Source organism: Sapajus apella, unplaced genomic scaffold (assembly GCF_009761245.1).
Source record: "Sapajus apella isolate SASKATOON/1434 unplaced genomic scaffold, GSC_monkey_1.0 scaffold24, whole genome shotgun sequence".
In the NCBI taxonomy this organism is placed as follows: domain Eukaryota; kingdom Metazoa; phylum Chordata; class Mammalia; order Primates; family Cebidae; genus Sapajus; species Sapajus apella.
In genome coordinates this window covers 19,560,904-19,584,810 of record NW_022436964.1, presented here as the reverse complement: position 1 = coordinate 19,584,810, position 23,907 = coordinate 19,560,904, and the positions used below count along the sequence as shown (strand labels likewise).

General features: G+C 36.8%; 1 protein-coding gene across 9 annotated transcripts in view; it reads left to right on the top strand.

The window, feature by feature from the left end:
* Nucleotides 1-13,378, top strand: part of RFX3 (regulatory factor X3) — a 295,708-nt gene extending 282,330 nt beyond the window's left edge. For all 9 annotated transcript variants that reach the window (XM_032291035.1, XM_032291029.1, XM_032291028.1 and 6 more), the window contains 2 exons: nucleotides 2,909-2,951; nucleotides 6,429-13,378. In XM_032291035.1, the coding sequence (XP_032146926.1) occupies nucleotides 2,909-2,951; nucleotides 6,429-6,667 (282 nt within the window). In that variant the 3' untranslated portion in view covers nucleotides 6,668-13,378. The remainder of the gene's footprint in view (nucleotides 1-2,908; nucleotides 2,952-6,428) is intronic.
* Nucleotides 13,379-23,907: the final 10,529 nt, after the last annotated feature.

Below are 23,907 nucleotides of genomic sequence, written 5' to 3'. Positions count from 1 at the left end.
ACCGCGCCTGGCCTCTCTTGCGTTTTTGATTTGTGCAGGTCTGATCTCGTCACCTGGCCCCTATCTATGGTGCTGTTTTCCTTCTGCCCACTCTGTCTTCCCTGCTGCTGTTCATGCACTTCTTTCCTGCTGCTTTGCCTGCTGCATGCCATAAACCCATGTAATTGGTTTCCATTTCTAAGATTTGAATCCTGTACTTCTAACACCTTCCCGAAGATTTCCTAAGCTGCTCATTTTTCTGCAAACCTACCTACCCTTCAGAATATAGGGAATGTCTGTTATTCAGCTCCTGAAGACAGAATATTTCCAAATTCATCTGACTAGAATTGTCTGCCATAGTGCCTGGCATGTAGTAAACCCTCAATAAATATTTATTGACTAAATGAGTGAGTGAACTAATTTGCTAATCTCATGCAGTCCATCTGTAGGGCTAAAGTGTTTTTCCCTCTATAATTTTAGGCCTATTTTCCCTTCACATTTAAAATGCATATAAAAGCCTTTACCTTCAGCTCTATGGCATAGTAAAATCTTTTCTTCACAGGATTTTTAAAATTTGTATTTGCTGTATATGTGAAACTTTGTAATTGATCCCAGAGACCCCTCGAGGCATTGACACTGTCTCGGTGATTCTTTATACCTTGTGCAGTGTAGTGGGTAATGACAAGCCTCGGCATTCAGTATGTAACTGGATTTTTGTTAATGATAATCTCTGAGATTTCATCTGTTTTGGTTTCTGTTTTCAGCATCTTGAATTATCACCTATATTATTCATATTAAGTAGAAACGTCTAAGGAAAATCTTTGTGTTAAGGAAATTGTCATGTTTTCAGAGTTAAGTAGCAACTAAATGCAGTGTTTCTTTGTAGAAAATTTTCAAGTATGGCCAAAGTTTGGTAGACGCCTTGTGTGATATTATAGATCAGCAATGGCAATAATAACTTAGCTACAAACAACTTTCAGAGACTTTTCAACAGCAAATACTCAGTTTTTATCAGTATAAAGGTGTGTTTAGAATCATCACTGCCAACTCATTTCAAGAACTTAAGTGTTAAGTAGTACCTTAAATCTATATCTTACTGTGTTATGTCCATTAGAAATAACTTGTAAATGATTCTTCCGTTTTGAACATTCTATGTTTATAGTTCTAAAATATTTAATACCAAAAATTGATTTTTAAAAATTTCTTTGGGTTTTTGTCATTTAGATTATATTCCTTAATTCAAGAAAACCTACAGAATTTACACTGTGATTTTTATTTACACTTACACAAGGATCTGACCTATATGATTAGGAACAACTTAAAAACTTCAGTATTTATGATTTGTATTTATTGGCCTGTAGGGTGTATCTATGTATTTTGTAGGTCGGTACAAAAGTAATAGTGGTTTTTGCTATTACTTTTAATAACTCTAAAAAATAACTCTAAAGCAGTGGCACAGACTTTCAAATATATTAATAGTTACATGTCTAGGGGGCCCCATCTCCTTCAAAGCAGTCACCTAGGAAAGCTACACATTTGTTCCAGTAATGCTCCTGTGGCTTAAAAATGTTGTGGAATGCCTCTGAAATGCTAAGAAATAAAATGACATTATTTTAAATATCCTGAATTGTGTCAGAGGTGAATTTAATTTTGCTGAGTAGTCAAATCATCCCAGGACCAAGTATAATAAATGAAATCTGGAGTGTTTGGAGCCACAGTTGAATATAAAATAACAAGATGGGCTCTCCTAGTGATACATAAACTAACTCTTGAAATTGATTGTCGAAGAGAAATTTCAGAACCCTGGACCTTGGAATAAATGTATAAGCTCCCAGGGTAGCTACTGTGAAGAACAGTACTTGTCTAGGTGGGGAAAAAATATGTGTATGTTTGCAAAATAAGATCAGTTTTATTCCTTTATAGACAAACCTTGTAGATGAAAAAAAATACTCCTATCATGGAACTCTTTATAAGCAAACGTTTGAATATAAGTAGAATTTCTGCCTCGTCCTTTCTAAGCCTGTTGAGAAATCTGAATTTCTAACAATGACTTATTGCTTTAAAAAAAAAAAAAATGATGTTTACTGTGTAAAAAGTAGATGCCTTGCAGTTTCTCTTCACTTTTTCCTGATTAGTTTTGTTACTCTATTCAATTTTTATTTCAGTGTATCTATCTTTGTTCACACTGAGATTCTCAAAATGTGTTTTTTCATTGTAAAATTTTCAAACTATTGAACCATGTTAGAAAATAATGTCTAAGCTAAAGGCTCTTAATTATTCTATATTGTTTCAAGCTCTTTTTTGTTCACATTAGTAATCATCAGATGCCTTTCTTTTTAAAGTGGGACCCTATTATCTTAGTAAATAAGAGCATCAAACTTAAAGAGAGAAGTCTCAAAGATTTTGTAAAAATAAATACCTTCAATTTTGGAGTTTCTATTATATTTTCATTTTTACTAATAAAAGCTTTAAAAATAGAGTTCAGCTAAAGTGCTGGATCCTGTTTCTCTAATGTAGAAACTTCCAGGTAGACTCACCAGCCAAGCATGGGGGATGGAGCGGATGTGTCCTGCTTGAGTAGGGCTTTTCCAAATTCATTTCACCACATCCGTCTTCATCCGAGTCATCCAGGCCCCTATTTCTTCATTGCTGAGTTGAAATAATAAAAGGTAAAGAGGAGCATGGAAAGCAGAGAAAATTGGTATCCTTCTGCAAGGAGGCTAAGACAGCTAAATTGTGACATAATTTAAACTGTTCAAATTTGACAAGTTTGACTGGAAAATTATGAGACCCGTGTAATTAGAGATCAAAATGACCACTAGTTTACAGTTTTAAAGAGTCATAGAGTGGCGTTTTTACCACAGACTGATAGAATATGATTTTATTCTGCCCAGTAGTAACTATTGCACAAATGACTATTGTTTTGCAGTTTGGTGATTTAAATGCCGTGTCTCCTGGAAATCTGGATAAAGGTAAAAATAAAAAATAATGTACATTTTAAGAACTCTTTTTTTACTGACAAATTCTCATAGAGGAAAATATAGTATATGTTTACAACACTCTGATTTTGTGAAAGTGGCATAAAAATCCTAGATAAAGATGACACTCATGTCTTTTCATTATTTCTCCATTTTTCTTCATCCCTGTACCTTCTACATGTGAGATACATTAAATGCAGATAATTGAATTTAAATGTAGTTATAAACTTCTTTACACTTTTTGCCTGAAGTTCATTACAAGTGACAAATTATTTCTGATCATGGCTAGAATCCTGGAGAGAAGTGATAAAATTGGATGAGATATTTTCATTCAAGGCCCACCAGGCAAGAAAAAAGATTTCTCAGCTCACCTGTTTCACCAATTCATACTTTTCTGTAGATAAAGAACTCGGAGATAGGAATGAGGTTTACTGTAAATGCAAGATTAGTAGTGGTATAGATGAAGAAGATACCATATATACGTCTGAAATTTTAATACCAGCATTGTCACTCTGTGCAGTATAATAAGATAACATGATCAACAAAATCACACAGTAAAAAGAGCGAGATGGACTTAGCAGGAGATGGACTAGGGATAGAACACACAAGTCTTACCCACCTTTATAAACGGCACAAACAAAACAATACTGATAAAAATACCAGTACAGTTTTTAAAAACAGGTAAATTTTCTATTAAACACTGCAGGAAACAGAACTCTTTCTATTAAAAGGTGGTGGAGGCAGGGAGGTATCTTGAGGTTTTGAGGAGCTGTTATGGTGATTGGCTATCAGAGACGGATACAAAAATGCACATAGACTGGGAAGAGCTACACACTTAGCCCTTCTAGGCCAGAGCCATTGGGGAAAATGAGGTAAAAGGAAGTACTTGGAGAGTCTGCAAAGAGGTACAGTGCTGTTCTCCAGAGAGTGCTATATTAAGGTACTCAGTACGCTAGCAACACAAGGAGATTTGAAAATTATAGCCAAAAAAATTGTTGTTAAAAATACATACCCTATAGGATTAACCAAATAACTGTTAGAAAAATAAGTCAGTGATGATATTAATTAGTAATTTTAGAGCAAGAGAGGTGGTAACTGAAATCCATGTCCAACATAAAGCAACACTGATGATATACTCACACCAAAGCTTCATAACCCAAATTCAGGAATTGCATCCCGGGGTGCCCAGAGTTCGGTAAAGTTTTACTGCTCAGTCAGAGACTGAGTTCCAGCCAGGCTTTTTCATGCCGTGCTGAACCACACAGTTCTCTGTAAACTCCTCTAGCTCCTAATTTTAGTCTTTATGTACCAAATTTCCATAACCTGAAGTAGATTCCTAGGAAGTATCTTTGAGTTTTTAATAGAAGTATAAAATGTCTACAAAATTACATTCCTTTGTCCTTAGGACCTGGAGAATGGGCTTGCTTTTATAAGTTACCTTGTAGACTCTCCAAAGGAAACCTGTCACCCAGAGCTAGACTTAAGCGAAACCTACCTGGAACACTTAAATTTGTCCAATCTATTACCTCACTGCCCTTTCCATCCACAACAAAATAGATAGAAGGACTTTCCTCACTTTGTCTCCACTGCCCTCTTGCTTGAAAATGATTTTTTGTCTTTTCAGTGCTGCCCCTTTTATTATTTTGACACTAATTTCTTAGGCACAGGAAAGTGTGTGAACAGGTAGCAGAGAAGCAGTATGACTTGTCCTCACCTGCTGGATGTGGCGGTGCTGATCCCATTTACCCCCAGACCTTCTGATGCCTCTTGATATAGAGTCATAGGGGCATACTCAGGGCCTAAAGATTGAATGTGAAATCCTAGGAGTTTCTGTGGGCTTCTCCCACAAAATGAGAATTCTTGTCCTTGATAATAAAAGGGATATTTGCTGTGTATAAAAACTTCAAATAATACAGAGAATTAGTAACTATAGAAAGTGAAGCTTTATTATCACAACCCTAAGAGACTGCCACCATGAAGAGTTTGTGTTAAGATCCTTCCAGACATTTTTATGTATAAACACATGCAACACCAAAATATATCATGCAAACATGTTTCAAGCATACCCTCTTGAGGAAGCAAATGTGTACAAAAGATATCCCTCTCCCTGTAATCCCCAACCGTTTGAATATACTTGTTCTGACACACTGTAATATTATCATTAAGTTCATTTTCCAGAGGCAAAAAGGTAACTAGATAAAGTAGGTAGGCCAAGATATCTTTTGCCTCATCTAAGAGTACTTCTTTGTTTTATTGTTCACTAATGCATGACACACATTTGTAGCCAATGTATGTTAATCTCCACATGTTTAATCACAAATTGCCATTTCTCAGACCTTGCTCCCGGTGGCTGTACACTGTACAACCATATAGGTAAGGCCTTTACGTCTCACTGCTTTCTTCTAGAAGCATCTTTGCCCCAATCATAATGAAATAAAAGTCAAAGGGCCTTGTTTGTAGAGACAACTGCATTAGCAGAGATTTTTGCTATGGGTGTCTACCAACTGGTAAAGCTGCAGTCTTACTGCTTGCAAAGAATCCAACTTAATCTGACCAAAGAGATACTTGTTGTACACTCATTGTATGTGATATGCCATAGAATAATAGAGAATGGAGACCTGACTGTTTATACAAGCCACTGTAATTATTCCTCTTGAAGAGGTATTCTGAGGAGACTCTCACACAGTAGTAAAGCTGTATATGTGCATTTTCTCTCTGTATTGTACTTTTGAATTTTAACAGTGCATGCTGGGAAAAATTAAATAGCATTCCATTATAATGATGCTTTAGTTAATATAAAATGTATTACAATTTGGGGGTAATAGTGACTATATAACACATTTAATTTCCAGAAATGAATACCAGCTATTAATAGTATCAGTTGCCAATAATGGAAATACATTGCACATTTTTAATCTGATACTACTGCCTCGGCTTTAATAATTTTTATAATAAAAATTAAGGATTTATTTTATACTGTGACCATCTACAACATTGATGAGTGCCAAAAAGTCTCTACAGCAGCCTCTGTTTATACATGCAGTAGTAATATTATCAACATAGGTCTCACCCACATTAACGCTAGCATAGATAAAATTTATATTTAGTGTAGAATTTTAAAGGAAACAAAACCAAAACTTTTTTTTTGTGTTTGCATTTTCAGCTCAATACATTCCCCAGAAGCCAAAGTGACTACTTTATTATAACACAAATTATGCCATTATTTAATATAAATACTAAGGGAAATTCCAAAGTCCTTTTTAAAAATCTTAGTGAAGTATCAATCACAAATTGCCAAAAATAAACTTTCCTTGCTATGTTTGAAAGAATTATAGATGCCTAAATACAGCATTTGAGGAGAGCTGTTTGCTTTCTTAATGTACTATATATTAAAGTGTTTCTAAAGCACATGTTGATGTTGTTTGCTGATTTGTCTTCTGATAATCGTCTTGATATTATTTGTTTGTGCAGATGAAGGCAGTGAAGTAGAAAGTGAAATGGATGAAGAACTGGATGACTCTTCAGAGCCTCAAGCCAAAAGAGAGAAAACAGAGCTGAGCCAGGCATTTCCGGTGGGCTGCATGCAGCCTGTTCTCGAGACTGGCGTGCAGCCAAGCCTCCTGAATCCAATTCACAGCGAGCACATTGTCACAAGTACTCAGACTATCAGACAGTGCAGCGCTACGGGAAATACCTACACTGCAGTCTAAAGAATATTAAAGCGTATTTTTCCAGCTTACATTACCCCTGTTGATATGGGCTTAAGTTGAAAATTTAATAAGCCTGAAGGTCGACTGTTGTCAAATTCTATCTGTGCTGAACATTAACTTTTTGGAGTTGTGAAATGGAATGGGTGTGTGTATTTTGGCAGGTCTTTTTATTTTTAACGTAAGCAAATTATTTGCCTCTTAATAATGAATTTTTTCCCTTAGTTTCAGGTGTCAAGAAGGATTTTTACAACACTTAATGTCAATGTTTCGTTTTCTTAAAATTAAAAAGTAATTTACATTTTTTGTAGCTTAAAATATTTTATTGTTGATTGTTAGTCTTGGTGTATGATTTCATGTGTAAGTTTTTTAATTAGATGCACTTCTGTGAAATATCAAAAGAAATGAATTTTTTTGATTTACACTGGAGGCATGCCCATTTGGCAGCAGATGCATCAAATTTGCTTTTGAAAGGTGCTTTTCATTGGACAGAACCATAAGACACTATTTTGATAACATTTTGAGTACGGAGAGAGAATACAGAGCATTTTTATTATAGTGCTAGAGGGTTTGGAAGGTCATCTATTTTTCTCTGAGGAAAAATTGAGCTGTGCATTTATCAGTTCAGAGTAAATGACAGAATTGCAAGAGATTATGCTAATATGTACATAATTTGTGTACATAATTATTAAACCATGTTAACAATGCAAGCTTCCGTTAAACATTGAATTTTAACTATTATTTGCATACCAATTCCTCCGTTTAAAGACTACTGATTCTGTATTTGGGACCACTGCACAGATGCATTCTGCTGTTAAGTGGGGGCTGTTAGAGTTAGATACTGAAGCAGAAAAAAATGACTTGACTTTTTTTTTAAGTGTACATGCTACTTATGCTGAGCTGGACATACAGGAAACCATTCCATTTGGATGACTTTCTTTTATTCCAGGTCTTTTTCCTAATAGTAGTTCAATATGCTGCTATTATAAAAGAAAATTTATAGAATGCAAGGAATGTAGCAACCTACATAACGTTATTTCCTTCAAAACTATTTCCTGGTTTCTAAAATATGTGGATTTAAATTGTAAACAGAACCTGAAGGCAGTGTAACTGGCACACCTCACTGTTACTTATCCCCGATTCTGTAGGATTTGGATAGGTGGCTGGATGGACCATTGCCATTGAAGAATGTACATCAGGGATCATCGTACCTCGGCTATTACATGGTGCCTTAAAACAGAACTGAAGCTAAGGTTTAGTAAGGTTTATTTTGTTCATGTGAATAACTCTTCAATCCATTTGACAAAGTGTGCCTGTCATTTTCAGATTCCCGAAGTAAGGACAGGTGACATGTTCTTCAAAGGAAATTTAGGGAAAGCAAAGCAAAACAAAAAGACAAAAATCAGTTTCCCCCTTTGAGTGACCGTGAATCTATTTTTTATTCTTAGAGCTGCATATTTGCTTAAGGGTGTGGAATAGCAGGCTAGTTTTAATACCAACTTGTTACATAAAGTCATATATGTTTTAGACCATTCTTATCTAGTTACCGTTTTAGAAAGTTAACAGAGTAAGCAGATACTTATCGAAGTGCATCTTTTCAGTCTAAATGTTTGTCTGTGTGTCTAGGTGCCGGTGTGTCCACATGCACACATGAGTGCCCATGGGGCAGGAGTCTGCTACAAAGTCAGAAGGTGAGATCCTAGAGAGTTACACCCAGCCCTATTTTAATTTGCATGAAAAGCCAAGGTTCTTTTAAGCCCTCAAATTATTTAATGATTAAAACACAAAAAGGCACATCTGTTCATTTAAATAGTTGTAAAATACTAATCAGCAAAAATAGAGAATAAAGCCAAAAAAAAGCACAAATTGATTCACAGATTATTAATGAGGCCTATGTTAAACCCAAGATGTTTATCTTTTCAGTTGTATTGGGGCAGGGGGGTGGGGGGGGTGGAAAGAAGAGGCGAGCCAGTCTGTAAAGTTAGAAATACCAAATGGCTTATCGGGTAATACACGGTGTATTTAAGCTGTTGTTGCTTGGTTGCCTCAGACTACTCAAATAACATCAACAACATTTCTTAAGTAAAATTTAAATATTTAGATGTAACTTTGAAAACAGATCCAAATTTTTTATTATACAACTCATATATTTGAAAGTCTTCACTAGCATAGTAGCATCACCTTCATCTAAATATCATTTAAATTGCCATACCTCTTTTTCCTCCCAAAAAGACAATGGATTTGTACCAAAACACACACAAAAAAGGCAAACAAAACATAAGCTGCAAAAGATCATGTATCTACTTCATTGTGCATAGGAAGTGTTTACAGGTAAAATTAAAATCAAAAAGTGAAAAGACACTCTTCATTTTGGCTCTCCTTTCTGAATTTTTTCAGTTTCCTGTCTCTATCCGCCATCCCTTGAATGATACTATGTATTGGACCAAATGTATTTACTGGTTTCATTTTGTTTATTGGATGACTTTAAATGTATTTATTATCATTGTTTCCTTTAATTTAACGTTGGATATATTTGTATCATTAGAGGAATCTGATAATAATGGGCAAATTTAGATTGATGAGACTTAGGGACTGGGGATGCTCCAGAATTCAACATTTCTTCCAATTGTTCATGGTTCTAAATTAGGACAGATTAAGAACTAATAAACATTATAACATTTGAACTTGACTCAATAAAAATATTCTCATCTCCTTTATGAATATTTAGGCATATTCTTTGTGACTACTGTAAATAGTTTGGACCAAAACAGAAAAGAAGGCCTATGGTTTATGTTACTTCCAGTTATTTGTAGTTTACAGTAAAACATGAACACACATACACACAAACATTTTCATCAATTTAGAATTTGAATCGTGAAATACATGAGAATATAAAAACATAATTTATACATTTGAACAAATTGAGCAATGACATTTATTGCATTTATTTCCATTTTTCCCTTTTTTCATTCATTGAAACTAGGTTTTCTAAATAATATTAGACAGTAACACTTTCTTAATAGATTTATTCACAAATGATACAAGTATACATTTTAAGGACTTCTTTGTATTTCTTGCAATTATAACCAATCACTAGTCATGAAATATTATTGTATAAATCAAGTGCTACACTTTCAGTGAGGAAGAAGGTTAAGGAAGTTATGTTGGCTATTTTCAAGTTTTAGAAAAGACATTTTCATATGACAGGATTGAGTATCATGGGTATAGTTTGATCTTGACCTGTACTTTGAAAATCATACCCAAAAGATTTGCATTCATGAAACCAGTGAACAATAGGGTGGAATGGATGAACCATCTCCTTGGAAGACACAGGGCCCAATTTTCAATTTTTTCTTTGGCTATCAAGTTGCTAGTCACTTATTCAGGATTTTCATCCAAACTGTGTTTGGACTGACTGTATAAGTCTTAACTGCCTTTTCAGAAATCTGCTTTCCTTTTTGTGATTTTTCTTGTACTGTATAGCACGGTTTATGCACCTCTCTTTAGATGGTGTACTTTAAAAACAAAAGTAAAATTTAGAAAATGGTTTTAACACTGCATACCTGAAATTAGTAGTGTGCAACATTGACTGCCTTTGATTTCTAGTAGACAAGTAAAAATGAATACGTTCTTGTAGAATGCTGTAAAAGTCATTCAGGAATGAATGCGGTTTTAGTGCCGTAATCATGAATCTTTTTATATGAATGCACTGTCTAAAAGTGCTAAATGCATTTTCAAATTCTTGAAAATTCCTCAGATGATATATTTGAAATGTCTAAAATAATGCTGTGCTTGAAACATTAGTGTAAAAGAAAAAAGTGTGTCACTGTGATGTTGGTCCTCCTTGTGTGGACACAAGTAGAAAGTAAAAACTTGGCAATTCACCTTTGTGTACAATTTGAGGCAGTGGTTATATATAATGAATTGACCTTTATTATAACCCCTCTGCACACACATTCTTGGTGAGAAAATAACAGCCACCCACAAATTAAGATCAGAACTTTTGTGATCTGTATGAATCACACTAGAACATGGGGGAGGAGGATTGGCATGCAGTGCTATTGAAATTTGGGCTTGTTGCTAGATCAGAACAACCTCCATGTATAGGGTTAGAACAAATCAATTAATGGAATCCTAGTATTTCTGCAAGTTTGGTGATTTTTAAAAACTGGAATAGAAGCATTAATTCAGTGCTTAGTTCTAGTATTAGAAAACCCCTTTGATGTAATGCCTTTATTAACCCTTTGAGCATTGTAAGATATACAATGGGGGACAAAAGCCTTTCAGATCATTTATTTAGACTTAGACCGGTAAAGTATACTCTATATCCAAATGTCTAATTATGCTGTTTTTTTAAGGGGGGTGGGTAGGAAGAGAAAGTGTTTCCACGCCGAACACTTGCATTTTATATACAACTCTTAATTTTTCTTCAAGAGGGCTTGATATATTTATTCCCAAATATTCACTGCCATCTAAGTAAGTGTACTGTTTACAGAAAAAAAAAAAAAATCAACTTTTCTAGCATCACACCATAGTCTCTAGAAAAGGAGGACAGATACATGGGCCTGGATAGACCCATGTCATAACTGATTTCTGCACATTGAAGGTACCTAGATTGCCTTTAAAAGGTATAAAGAAAGGGTTAAGTTTCTTTTTTTTTTTTTCTTTTTTTCCCAAAACAAAACAAAAGATCTCATTTATTTAGCTTTAGAAAGTACAAGTGTAAGTGAAGCCTTAGGAAGAAACGAGTTCGAGTGGATTAAGAGAATGTGAACTCTTTGGGGGCAGTTAGGCTATTTGGAGTTAGATCGCTCATAAAATATTGTTTGGGAATTTTGCCCAGGGCATAATTTTATCTATGCTCCAAAACTTTAATACTTTGTCAAAAAATTATATATAGACAGAATGGAGAGCAAAGCACTTGATTTTAAGCTCATTGTCAGGAGATGCTATGACTACTGCTTCTGGTATCTCTAAATGTCAGTCTGCTTACACCATTGCTGATTTTGTTCAAGGGAATCTCTTCATGCACTTGATTCCCTGTTCCCTGTGTGATCGAACATGAAAGCAGTGTTGTCAGCAGATGTGCTTATGCTGCCCTAGCTGGGCGCAAATAAGAGTGTAACCTATTCTGATGTCTAGTGAAAGGACATCCATAGCATAGTGCAAGTATGCCGTAAACCTTGCTTTTTAGGCAGTTTAGGAAGTCAAACCATTCAATTACTCATGTGTTAACATGCAATACTCAAAGGGTTTTAATTTAACTCTCTTCTTTTGAATTCTTCATGATGATTTACTGTAAATGCTTCTCAGTTTGCATGCCTTGATCATTGCTGCTAGTGATTTTATGTGCCAGTAGACCTGAGTTTAGTTTACCAATTTTACTTAAATAGTAAAAGCCACTTACAAAGTGACTGCCTAGGATTTTTTTTCCCCTTTCCTTAAAATAATTGATAATATGTTGTTTTTTTTGTTTGTTTTTTCTTTTTTAAGAAAAATGTGTTTTGTCTCTTATTTGATTCTGGTTTGATTCTTTTCCCCCCGTCTTTCCTTTGTTTTTTTAAATAAATTATGATGTTGGGATTGGAAGCCCTGAGTAATGAAATCTTTGGTAAGAATTGTTTATGTAGCTCAATAATGAGGACAACAAATCTTTTTTAGAAGAATTTTGATTCTGGGGAGGAAAGAAAATATTAAAACTCCCATTGACTGTTGATAACCGAGTAAATTTTTCCTTCAGTAAATTAGTATTTTTGAAGAAACAATAGCTTTGTTTTAACCTGGTAAACACAATTTTAAATGATCCAATAAAGAAGCTACTGAATTGTATTCATTTAAAAAGCATCTTTTGTACCAAAGCAAATTTTTTTCTCTACTCATCTCCATCATCAATTTGGACCTATGGTGGTGACCAATGCGTTGGTTACAGAAACTTTAAGTGAGTGCCTTGAGAAAACTTGGAAATTTGTGCCTGAGGTGGTAAACTTTTAATTAGGTTAATTGTAGTGCTTACCAATCAGTAACTCCACTATCACTCAGGGCTTTCGTACCTTCTGGGTCAAACTTCTTTCATTGTGTTTTTTTACGATACTGTATTTTTTTTTAAGTGCCATCATTTAAATTTCACTTAGTAAGTGGCCGATTACATTATTCAGTCCCACAAGCACAGAAACATAGTAACACTAGGAGATATTTGAACATTTATTTTACAATCGACTGAATATATTATGTAAATGAGGTAAGCAACTTTTGTAGAGATTGTATGTGTGAGATAATGTAATGTTCTTTTCCAGTTTTTGGACTACAGTTGAATAAACTTTTTAATTATTTAAAAACATCTTTACCGAATAACATGTGATGGTTTTTTGTATAATGTATTTGATTTTGTAAATACGTATTTCCTGATGTGATTTTTGTGAGAAATGCTAAATCTTTTAGTATATCATGTCCTCTCAAAATTGGCAGGAGCTAAATAATAGTTTGTGGGCGATTTGTATTGTGTACTGTACAATAACTGGGGAACTTTTATAATTATAAAAATATATATTAACTTTTAGTGTGTTGTTTAAACAAATGACTGGAACATACTAAAGATATTAGTAGGATTTTTCTGAATATTTCAGACTTGAACTCAGGCTAGCTTTCTTGTGTTTTTCAAAACAAAATGGTGTCTTGTCTTTTAAAATCAATAAATTTGTTTCCTTGTTACAAATACATTGGAAACGGCTTGGTTTTTTCCCCCTCAAATCACTGCCTGGAAGCTAATAATTCAGTACCTCATCTGGAGGGTAGTATCTGTCATCCATTAACTTAGAAACAAAATTAAGTTGTTTTCCTTTTTTGTGTCAAATGAAATTGGCAATATTTACCCGTGAACAGCACAAAGAGAAAATTATAAGCCCAGCAGGGTACAAATCTTACCCTCGAAGGAAATTAATGATTGAGTGCTATTTAATTTCAGAAGCTGTCACATTTCCATTGTAAATCCAGGTTTTTGGATGTTCATAATGTGTTTGTTTTATGTCACTTCACATTGATTTTGGCACTCAAGTTCCTTTCTTACATTGAACTTGCTTATTAAAATTTATTTTAACACACTTAAGATATGCTGCCAGTTTTTTCCTTTAAATACCTACAGGGAAATTCACTTTTTGGTGTACAATCCTATGAGTATTGACAGACACATACAATCATGTAACCACCACCCTAATCAAGTTTAAAATGATTTACCTAGCAGACATTTAATTTTCTTTCAAATCACAATATATATAGGGCCTCCTCTTAGAATATGGAAAAGCCCATTTATATGGGGTTTCTTTAAAAGAAAGAAATACAAGGCAGAAATACCCTTTTGAGACTCTCCAGCATGATACTTCCAGATGGCTCTGTAAAGTAAAGTTATCTCTAAAACTACCCTATTGCCGGGTACAGTGGCTCACACCTGTAATCCCAGCGCTTTGAGAGGCCAGGGCAGGCGGATCATGAGATCAGGAGTTTGAGACCAACCTGGCCAATGTGGTGAAACCCCTGACTACTAAAATTACAAAAATTAGCCGGGCATGGCGGCACACGCCTGTAGTTCCAGCTACTCAGAAAGCTGAGGCAGGAGAATCACTCAAACCCACGAGCCAGAGGTTGCAGTGAGCTTAGATTGCACCACTGCACTCCAGCCTGGGCGACAGAGCAAGACTCCGTTCCAAAAAAAAAAAGAAAAGAACTACACTATTGGCTTAGCCCACGGAAGCACCAAATTCATTCCAAATTACATTGATATTTAAGCCAGTAGCTTAGAAATGTATCCAAATAATGTAATTTAATAAATAAACGGTAGGCAAAATTATAGCTAATAGAGACAATACTAGACTAGAAAGAAAAATAATCTGACTAATTTGGGCATTTTTATGTCGCGGCCATTGCCACTGTTGAGATATTTGGAATTTCCATACAAAACGAAGAGTTCCCAGTTTCTAATCTTATTTTCGTACTTGATTTCTCTTGGAAATTAGAGGTCTTTCAAATCCCTTGTAATTAGTGCATTACTTGGCTATAATACTCTTCCTGCCATGATTTTTAATAGTATTTTCTTATGCTTTAGAACTCAGACATTTTAAAACTTGAACTTAACCTACAACCAGAGAAATGTAACTGGTTTTTATTTATCCATTCAATCCACCAAATATTTTTTTTAACTTTGGTCTAAGTGTAATGTAGTTTCTCTCTCTTGCTCACTCACTCTCTGTCTTTGAAAATACAAATAAAAGATAATGAAGTTCCTTAAGACTATGGAGTTCACATAGCTAATGACTCATGATCAGTAATCACAATAACCTGGATGGAGACAAACATTCACCTGAATGTGGAATAGCCTCTAAAACTGAGGTTTTAACTTGTATAAAACTTGAAAGTTCTGCAGTTTGTGTGTCTACCCATATTTCTGCAAAGAAGTTTCATAGTTTTCCTCACACTTTCAAAGGTATATGCAACCCAAAACTGTAAAACTCACTGTTTAGAAAGTTACCACTAAATTTCAAACTTAAGCTTATAAAATGGCGACTCTAGAAATAGCATACTAATAATTACTAACAGCATATTGATTCCTTTTGTGGGGGGGAGGGACGACACAGTGTCACTCTGTCACCAAGGTTGGGGCTACAGTGGCATGATCTCGGCTCACTGCAACCTCCGCCTCCCAGGCTCAAGCAGTTGTCCTGCTCAGCCTCCTGAGTAGCCGGGATTACAGGCAGTATCACCACGCCCAGCTAATTTTTGTATTTTTAGTAGAGACGGGATTTCATCATGTTGGTCTCGAATTCCTGACCTTGTGATCCACCCGCTTCGGCCTCCCAAAGTGCTGGGATTACAGGCATGAGCAATCATGCCCGAACCGATTCTTTATTATTAACAGGAAATAATAAACCCCAAGTATTTTTATATTTTTAATAGATTATTCTCTCTTGGGTTCAAAAAGCTGTAATGAAGACTTCAAGCTATAAATCCACTCTATTTTTATACTCAGGTTCCAATGCAATAGTAACAATGCCAATCAAAGTCAAGATGGCAAAATTCAGTCGGAGTTTCTGAAGAATTAACTGATTTTAAAGCTATTGGTGGTAATTCTCATCTAGAACTGTATCCACTCATGACAAGAATTAGATGACACACTCCCACAGGAATGGAGGAAAGCTTAATGGAGTATTTGCAAGTATGTGTTAAGGGTTAATTTTTTCTTTTGTCTTTAATGATAAAATGTTTATATACAACAGTTCTGTTTATATAAAATATGGATAAAAGTTGGGTAAATAAGTACTAAGATCATTGCCATAGTTCCCACTTCCCTAGTTGGTCATTAGGCCTAAACTGATGACCACATCTTACTAACTCCTCTATTGCACGTTCTTACTCTGCCAGGGCTGTTTGGTAGGTTGCTGATAGGGTAACTCAACCCTTCATTCCTTGAAGTCTTGTCTTTATTGGGTTATGATTGTTTTCCATTGACTATGAAGCTGAGACTCCTGAGAGGACAAGTTGCAAGATAGTCCTCCTGGCTCCAATTATGACGCGATAACCCAACTTCCTTTTTATAACTGCAATTAACTACCCGAATCACTAGCCTTCCTTACCTCTTGGTTCAGAACCATGAGGAACCCAAACTGGCCAAGGGATCGTCTTAGGACTGACTGTCTTGGCTTCCAGTTTAATAAAATCATGACTTGGTTCCCAAGTGGAAGCAGTCCTGCCTTGAATACTTGGACCCCCAAAGCCACTAAGCTCAATGTTTAAGGCCTGAAAAGCAAAAATCATGTAAATGGCTTATTTGGTGTAATAGAGGGGCTACTCCCAACTCAATTCCTTGATTCCAGGAACTATGCATTCTGACTGTGAGAGAAATGGTGCGAATATTGATGGATATCTGTTGTCTCCTAGCTGACATCATGGCTGAGGCTTTAGCAGGCTGTTCTATTTCTTGTTCTATGGAGTGAGCAACTTCTGTGTGATGAAACATGAGACCTCTGAATTTTGTGGTGAAAGCTCACATCCCTTTGCCATGTAATTAGTTCTATAATCAGTAGTAGGATCCTGTAGGATATGTTCATGAATAAAATAACTATAAATGGAAGAACGATGGAAAAGGCAAATCTATATCTGGAATATTTCTCTATGCCTTTAAGAGAGTTGCTTTACCCTATTTGATGAAAAAAGATCCTACGTAATAAAACTGCCAGTTTGTCCCTGTGGGGAATACAGCCACTTTGGGAGGCTTAGCATTCATTTCTGTTATGGGCAGGTTGGCGCTCAGCAGCTCAGCAGTAGCAATGGCCATACCAGCCTTGGTGAGGGGGAAGTCTGTGTTGCTGAAGAGCCTTATGCATTCTGCTATGTCCACTTTGTACCCGGGCTCATTTAGCTAGTGGAGGTGGCTGATGAAGGAAGTGGCCATCATTCTCAGATCGCTTGTTTGCTGAGAGTCTCCCCTGCACCGAAACCTGGTGGGCTACATGAGATACAAGTATTCTCACACTCAGTGTCCCTTCAAAGAGGCCCAACCACATGTTCTCCACCAGATCCTCTTGTCCCCATGCTTCCAATCTTGTGCAAATTCCTGACCAAGAGTTTTAGTCTGCTTATCAGCCACTGCTAGCCCCTTTCATGTCAAGAGGACAAAAGATGTAAAGCAGGAAGTTCTGACAGCCCAGAGGAATTCCCTTCACAACTACCTTCCAAGGGCACCCCTGAATGACACTGGCAAACAGCATTTGCCACATAACGGACCCTAGCTGAGCCCGCATGAAATGCCAACTCAAAGAATTAGGATTGTGGAATAAAGCATTTCTTATTTGAGTTTCCAGGTTCATGGGAGATTTCCATCTTAGTCTTAAAGTAATTAACATTGTCCTGACTTAGAGGTAAATAAGATAATTACATGAGGGAAGTGTTCAGGACTGGGAGTCAGAAGCCTGAACTGTCTGTTTTATTACAAGTCTGCAACATACTAGATTTATATTCTTGAGAAATTCACTTAACTTCTACAAATCTGAGTATATTTAGAAGGAAAATGACATCTCTTCCCTAATCAATGACTGGTAAGGATGGTATATCTGTGCTGGTTAAGAGAGTCTTAGAAGTCAGGTAGGCCGGGCGCGGTAGCTCACACCTGTAATCCCAGCACTTTTGGAGGCTACGGTGGATGGACCATGAGGTCAATAGGTTGAGACCATCCTGGCCAACATGGTGAAACCCTGTCTCTACTAAAAATAAAAAAATTAGCCAGGCGTGATGGTGCATGCCTGTAATCCCTGCTACTTAAGAGGCTAAGGCAAAAGAATCGCTTGAACCCAGATGGCAGAGGTTGCAGTGAGCCGAGATTGTGCCACTGCACTCAGACCTGGGTGACAGAGCGAGACTCTAGATCAAAAAAAAAAAAAAAAAAAGAAGCAGCCAGGGAAATCTGGGCTTGAATTCCAACCCCACAACCAGCTAGCTATGTGACCTCACTGAGTAAATTGAGTAACACACATTTATAAGGCCGTGCAATATTTGCTAAATACTTAGCAGGTACTCACATGTGGCAAGCTCTCAATAAATGCTAACTTTCAGCGGTAACCTGCTTTAACTACCTTCTAAATTAAAAGTGTGAGAGCTTCATTAACTGCCAATCAGTAATTTTGTAAAATGGGCTCATCCTATCATTTCCAGGTAGAAATTTCTCTAGAATGGAGACTGGTTGACTCAACTAAGGTATTGTTTAACTATGATTAAGCTTTGCCAATAAAGTGCATACTTGATTTAAACAAAGAAAAAATAGAAAAAAAGGAGGAAGTTTCAGAAGAGCTCTAGACCCAAGACAAAAGAGAATTTACTTTCTCATTCAGTCAATTCAGGCTTCCCAGTAGGTAAAAATGTTTCCTCTGGATGCTTAGATATTTCTGAGCTTCTCCTTCCTGCATGCATTCAAAAAATAACATTGAATCTCCCAGAGTTTCTTTTAAGTATTCCAGACACCCTGACAACAGCTTGGGGATAGACTGTCCCCATTTCTCTCTGTAAATTATTTTTTTAATAGCTCATCTGCCTTTTAAACTTGTCTTGTTTTCAGTGGACATAGTGGCTGGACAGAATCCCACCTCTGAATCTTTTTTTTTTTTTTTTTTTTTGAGACAGAGCACTGCTAGTCACCCAGTCTGGAATGCAGTGGCTCAGTATCGGCTCACTGCAACCTCTACCTCCCAGGCTCAAGCCGTTCTCCTGCCTCAGCCTCCTGAGTAGCTGGGATTACAGGCGCCCGCCACCATGCCCAGCTAATTTTTGTATTTTTAGTAGAGACAGGGTTTCACCATGTTGGCTAGGGTGGTTTTAAACTCCTGACCTCAGGAGATTCGTTCACTTTGGCCTTTCAACGTGCTGGGATTATAAGCGTGAGCCACCTCACCCTGCCCTGCCTCTGAATCTTACAGCACTTATCATCTATGTCAGAGGCTGTGCATTGGCAAGCTATGGACCACAGGAAAGTGATGTTCAGCTTACGTGGTGTTAGGATACAAAGGGCTTTTGTGGTGTGTGTGTGTGCGTTTGTGTGTTTATTTTATTTTAATTTACTGTCAGAAATTTTAAAGTATCAGAATATCTCACAGTAATTCTGTCAAAGTAAAATCTGGTTTGTAGTTTCTCTTGAGCATTGGAGGATCTGTCAACCCTGAGCCTCCATGCCCACATGGCAGTCTGCTAGGACCAGAGAGACAGGGCTTGTACACTCCAGGTGGCCCCTCTACTTTATGTTGAGTCCATATTGCTGCTTTGGATCCACTCTATTACCTTCCTTACCCTGTAGGCATGTGTGGTGTTTTTTTATTTTGTTTTTAATCAACACATAGTCACTGCATTTTTATGGGCTACAGTGTGATATTTTTAGACATGTACACCTTGTGTAATAATCCACACAGGGTGTTCAGCCTATTCATCATCTCATACATTTATCATTTCTGTGTGTTGAGAACATTCAAACTTCTCTTTTGTAGCTTGTATTAGTTCATTTTTGCATTGCTCAAAGGAATACCTGAGATTGGATAATTTATAAAGAGGTAATATTTGGCTCACAGTTTTGCAGCCTATACACAAAACATAGTGCCAGCTTCTGTTTCTGGAGAGGCCTCAGGAAACTTGCAGTCATGAAAGATGATGAAGGGGGAGCAGACATGTCACATGGCAATAGAGGGAGCAAGAGAGAGGCAGGAGAAAGGTGCCAGGCTCTTTTAAACAACCAGCTCTCATGGGTGAACTCACAGAATGAGGACTCACTCACTACCACAGGAAGGACACCAAGCCATTAATGCAGGATCTACCCCCACAACCCGAATACCTCCCATCAGGCCCCATCTCCAACACTGGGGATCACAATTCAACATGAGATTTGGAGGGGACAAAACATCCAAAGTATATCATAGCTTTTTTGAAATAGGCAATACAATATTATTAACCATAGTCACCCTACTGTGCACTAGAACACTGGAACCTGTTCGTCCTATCAGACTGTAACTTTGTACCCACTGACCAACCTTTCTCTGTCCCCTCCTCCACAACCTCCCAGCCTCTGCTACTTATTATTTCTACTCTCTATTTCTGTGAGGTCAGTGAATGAGAACATGCAATATTTGTCTTTCTGTGCCTGGTTCATTTCACTTAAAATAATGTCATTCCAGGTTCCTCCATGTTGCCACAAATGACAGGACTTCATTCATTTTTATGGCTGACTAGTATTCCATTGTGTATATAGACCATGTTTTTCTTTATCCATTCATCCACTGAAGGACACTTAGGTGGATTCTGTATCTTGACTCTTGTGAGTAGTGTTGTGATAAACATGTGAGTGCAGATATGTCTCTGACATACTGATTTCCTTTTCTTTGGATATATACCCAGTAGTGCCTTCGAGTTTTTGGCTTGTGGTTCACATACTCTTAGCATTTGAACTTCTCTGCCAGATACAATTTATCTATCAAGCAAAGACAAATGAGCAGTCCTCACTCACGGCACATAGAGTGGAACTGGTAGCAGGTGTGTGGCCTCCCTGTTGCCTGTCATGCTCTGAGACAGAATGAGTGTCTAGCGTGGCTGGACATCAGACTTGGAGAGAGAGACCAGCCCTTGAATTGTGAGCTTTAATCTACACAATTAGAGGAAGTACCAGCCCCAAACTTGGAGCGATTAGATGCTGCCACCCAGCAGCAGTATGTGCTGTTGAGAAAGTCATCTTCTTCTGCAATTTCCGCATTCATTGAACAGGAGAGCACCATTCTCTCCCCGGACATGTGTTCTAAGCCTTGAGTGGTGTGACATGGAAAATCAGTGCCTTTGGCATTGACTCTTCACTTCAGCATTGACAAGAATTGACTGCCTTATGCCAGAAATGTGGAAAGTTTTGAGATAGTAAGTTTCAGGCATCTGACAGTTTCTGCTGTGCAGAAGGCCAACCTTCTTTTAAAGAGGGGAGCCTGCAGGGAATTTTCCTGGGAAAAGTTAAACTTTACTTTTTATGATTTCTTCAAGTTCTTCCTATTTCACTGTAGCCCTTGCTAGCTGCATTTTCATGATTGACAGATATTTGCTGGTTATTTGACTTTGCTGTAGTGTTTCACAAATCTGGCAATCAACCAATAACTTTTGGTTCTTCAATTACTTACATAGTAGGAAGGAAAGGAAAAGACTATGCCTCATTAGCTACCTGTTGGCACCTCATTAATGCCTTATATTTGCGTCCTAAAAACAAGAAAGCAGGGCATATCTTTAATAAAAGGGGTCAGATTACTATTATCCGGCAGAGGATGGGGCAAGAGATTTTTTAAGCAAAGAGAAGAGCAAAGGTTTTCACACTAAAAGAAAGATCTCAAAGCAAAGGCTCTGTCTCAAGATGATTGAATAACATTTTTAAAATTAAAGTCCATTACACAAGGCCTAAAACCAGCTGGTAAGAAATATTTCAGACTGAACCCACAGAGACAGTGTCCTTCTGTTTTGTGGAAAAAATGTAAAGGAGATGTCAAATTAACACACTTAATTTCTTACAAGTGTGATTGCCATTTTCAAAGGTCTTTTTATTCGTCTAGCCTAGTAGAATGGGATGCTGCATAATGAAGAGAGAAAGCAAAAGTAGACAAAGTTTAGAGAAAAGAATTCAACTCCGTGAGATAATAAAAGATTTCTAAGGAGAATTTCAGAAAGAAAGTTTCTGGCCAGGCGCAGTGGCTCACGCCTGTAATCCTAGCACTTTGGGAGGCCGAGGTGGGTGGATTGCCTGAGTTCGAGACCAGCCTGAGCAACATAGTGAAACCCCATCTCTACCAAAATACAAAAAATTAGTGTATGGCAGCGTATGCCTATAGTACCAGCTATTCAGGAGGCTGAGGCAGGAGAATTGCTTAAACGCAGGAGATGGAGGTTGCAGTGAGCCGAGATCATGTAGCGCAGTGGCACTACAGCCTGGGCAACAGAGCAACACTCCATCTCCAAAAACACAGAAAAGAAAGTTCCTTATTAGATCAGAACTCTGAAAAGCTCAAGGCAGCAAAATGCATCTTATTCATCTCATCACCTCTCAATTCTCATGCTGGTGTTCCAGGAAGGCATGGGTTAAGAGCTGGTCCCTGGGTCTCTGCTCCAGGCTAAAGAATTGACCTTGAACATTTTGGAACATGGTCCTTGTAGAGAAAAGAAAGTCCTATCATGCCTGCCACCTACAAGATACTGCGGTATCCAAGAATCTTCCATAACGTGTATTTGGCTGTCACGATTGTTCACTGTGAAACTTGTAATTTGTGATGTTTATGTACACTACAGAATGAAAGTTAGTCACTTACCCTCATGGGGGCCAGATGGAGCAAAGTATTTATGCTGAGGGCCCTTAGACAAAAAGAGTTTCCCTATGCTGATGAGACCTGTTTTGCATCAGCTTATTTGCTAGCCCTGAAATCACAAAGTATTCCATGCATGACTGGGAACGTGGGAAGCTGTGTCTGAGTTGTCTGAATACAAATATAAATGTACTATATACTCCAATTAAAAGGAAAACATTGTCAAATGAGATTTTAAAAATATAACACTGCAAACAAGTAAAAAGGCTCGGAAAGGTTGAAAACACAAAGATAGGGAAGAAATAGAAACACGAAACTATTAAAAACTTAATGATAAATCTAATAAAAGATATGCAAGACCTGTACCCTGAAAACTATAAAATATTACTAGGGAAAATTTAAACTTAAATAAATGTAGCGATATACTGTGTTCATGGGTCAGATGACTCAACTTTGTTAAGATATTAATTCTCTTCAAATTGATTTATGAGTTCAACACAACCCATTCAAAATCCCAGCAAGATTTTAATAGAAAATGGCAAGCTGATTGTATAATATAATACATATGGAAATGCAAAAGACCTAGGATAGTTAAAACAGCTTTGAAAAAGAAGGACAAAATTAGAGGAATATCGGTACCTAATTGTAAGTCCTTTATAAAGCTACAGTATTCAAAATAGTGTGGTATTGGCATCAAGATATCTCAGCGGAACCTATCAAATCAATGGAGCAAAATAGAGTGCAGAAATGAACACACATATTTATGGGCCATTGATTTTTTTACGATTTTTTTTTATGTGTAGGCAGTCAATTCACTGGAAAAGATAGTCTTTCAAAAAGTGATGCTGGAACAATTAGGTATTCGTATGTGAAATTTGATCCATATCTCACACGACACACAAAAATAACTCAAAATTAATTATAAATGTAAATGTAAAACCTACAACTATAAAACTTTTGGAAGAAAACATAGAAAAAAATCTTTGAGACTTTGGGTTAGGTAGAAATATTTTAGATTTCACCGTAAGCATTATCTATGAAAAAATAAATTGATAAATTGCACTTCATCAAAAAATAATTTTCTGTTCTTCAAAAGACACTGCTGAGAGAATAAAATGGCAAGTCATATATTAAGAGGCAATTTTCTTTGGGTCTCTCGTGTTTCCGCAGGTGTTCTGAGCAAATGCATTCACCACTTTTGTTCTGAACCATCTCATCAAAGATATTTATGCAGCAAAAAGTCTTGGAAGATAGAGATAATGGCTCCCTGTCATTATGGGCTGGGTTACTTTTTTCCTGACCAGTGTTAGAAAGATATTGTCTTTTGGATTTGGAGGGGCCCTCTTTAAATGACTAGGGTTTCCTAAGCTTGGAGTTTCTCACCTGTGGCATAAACCCACT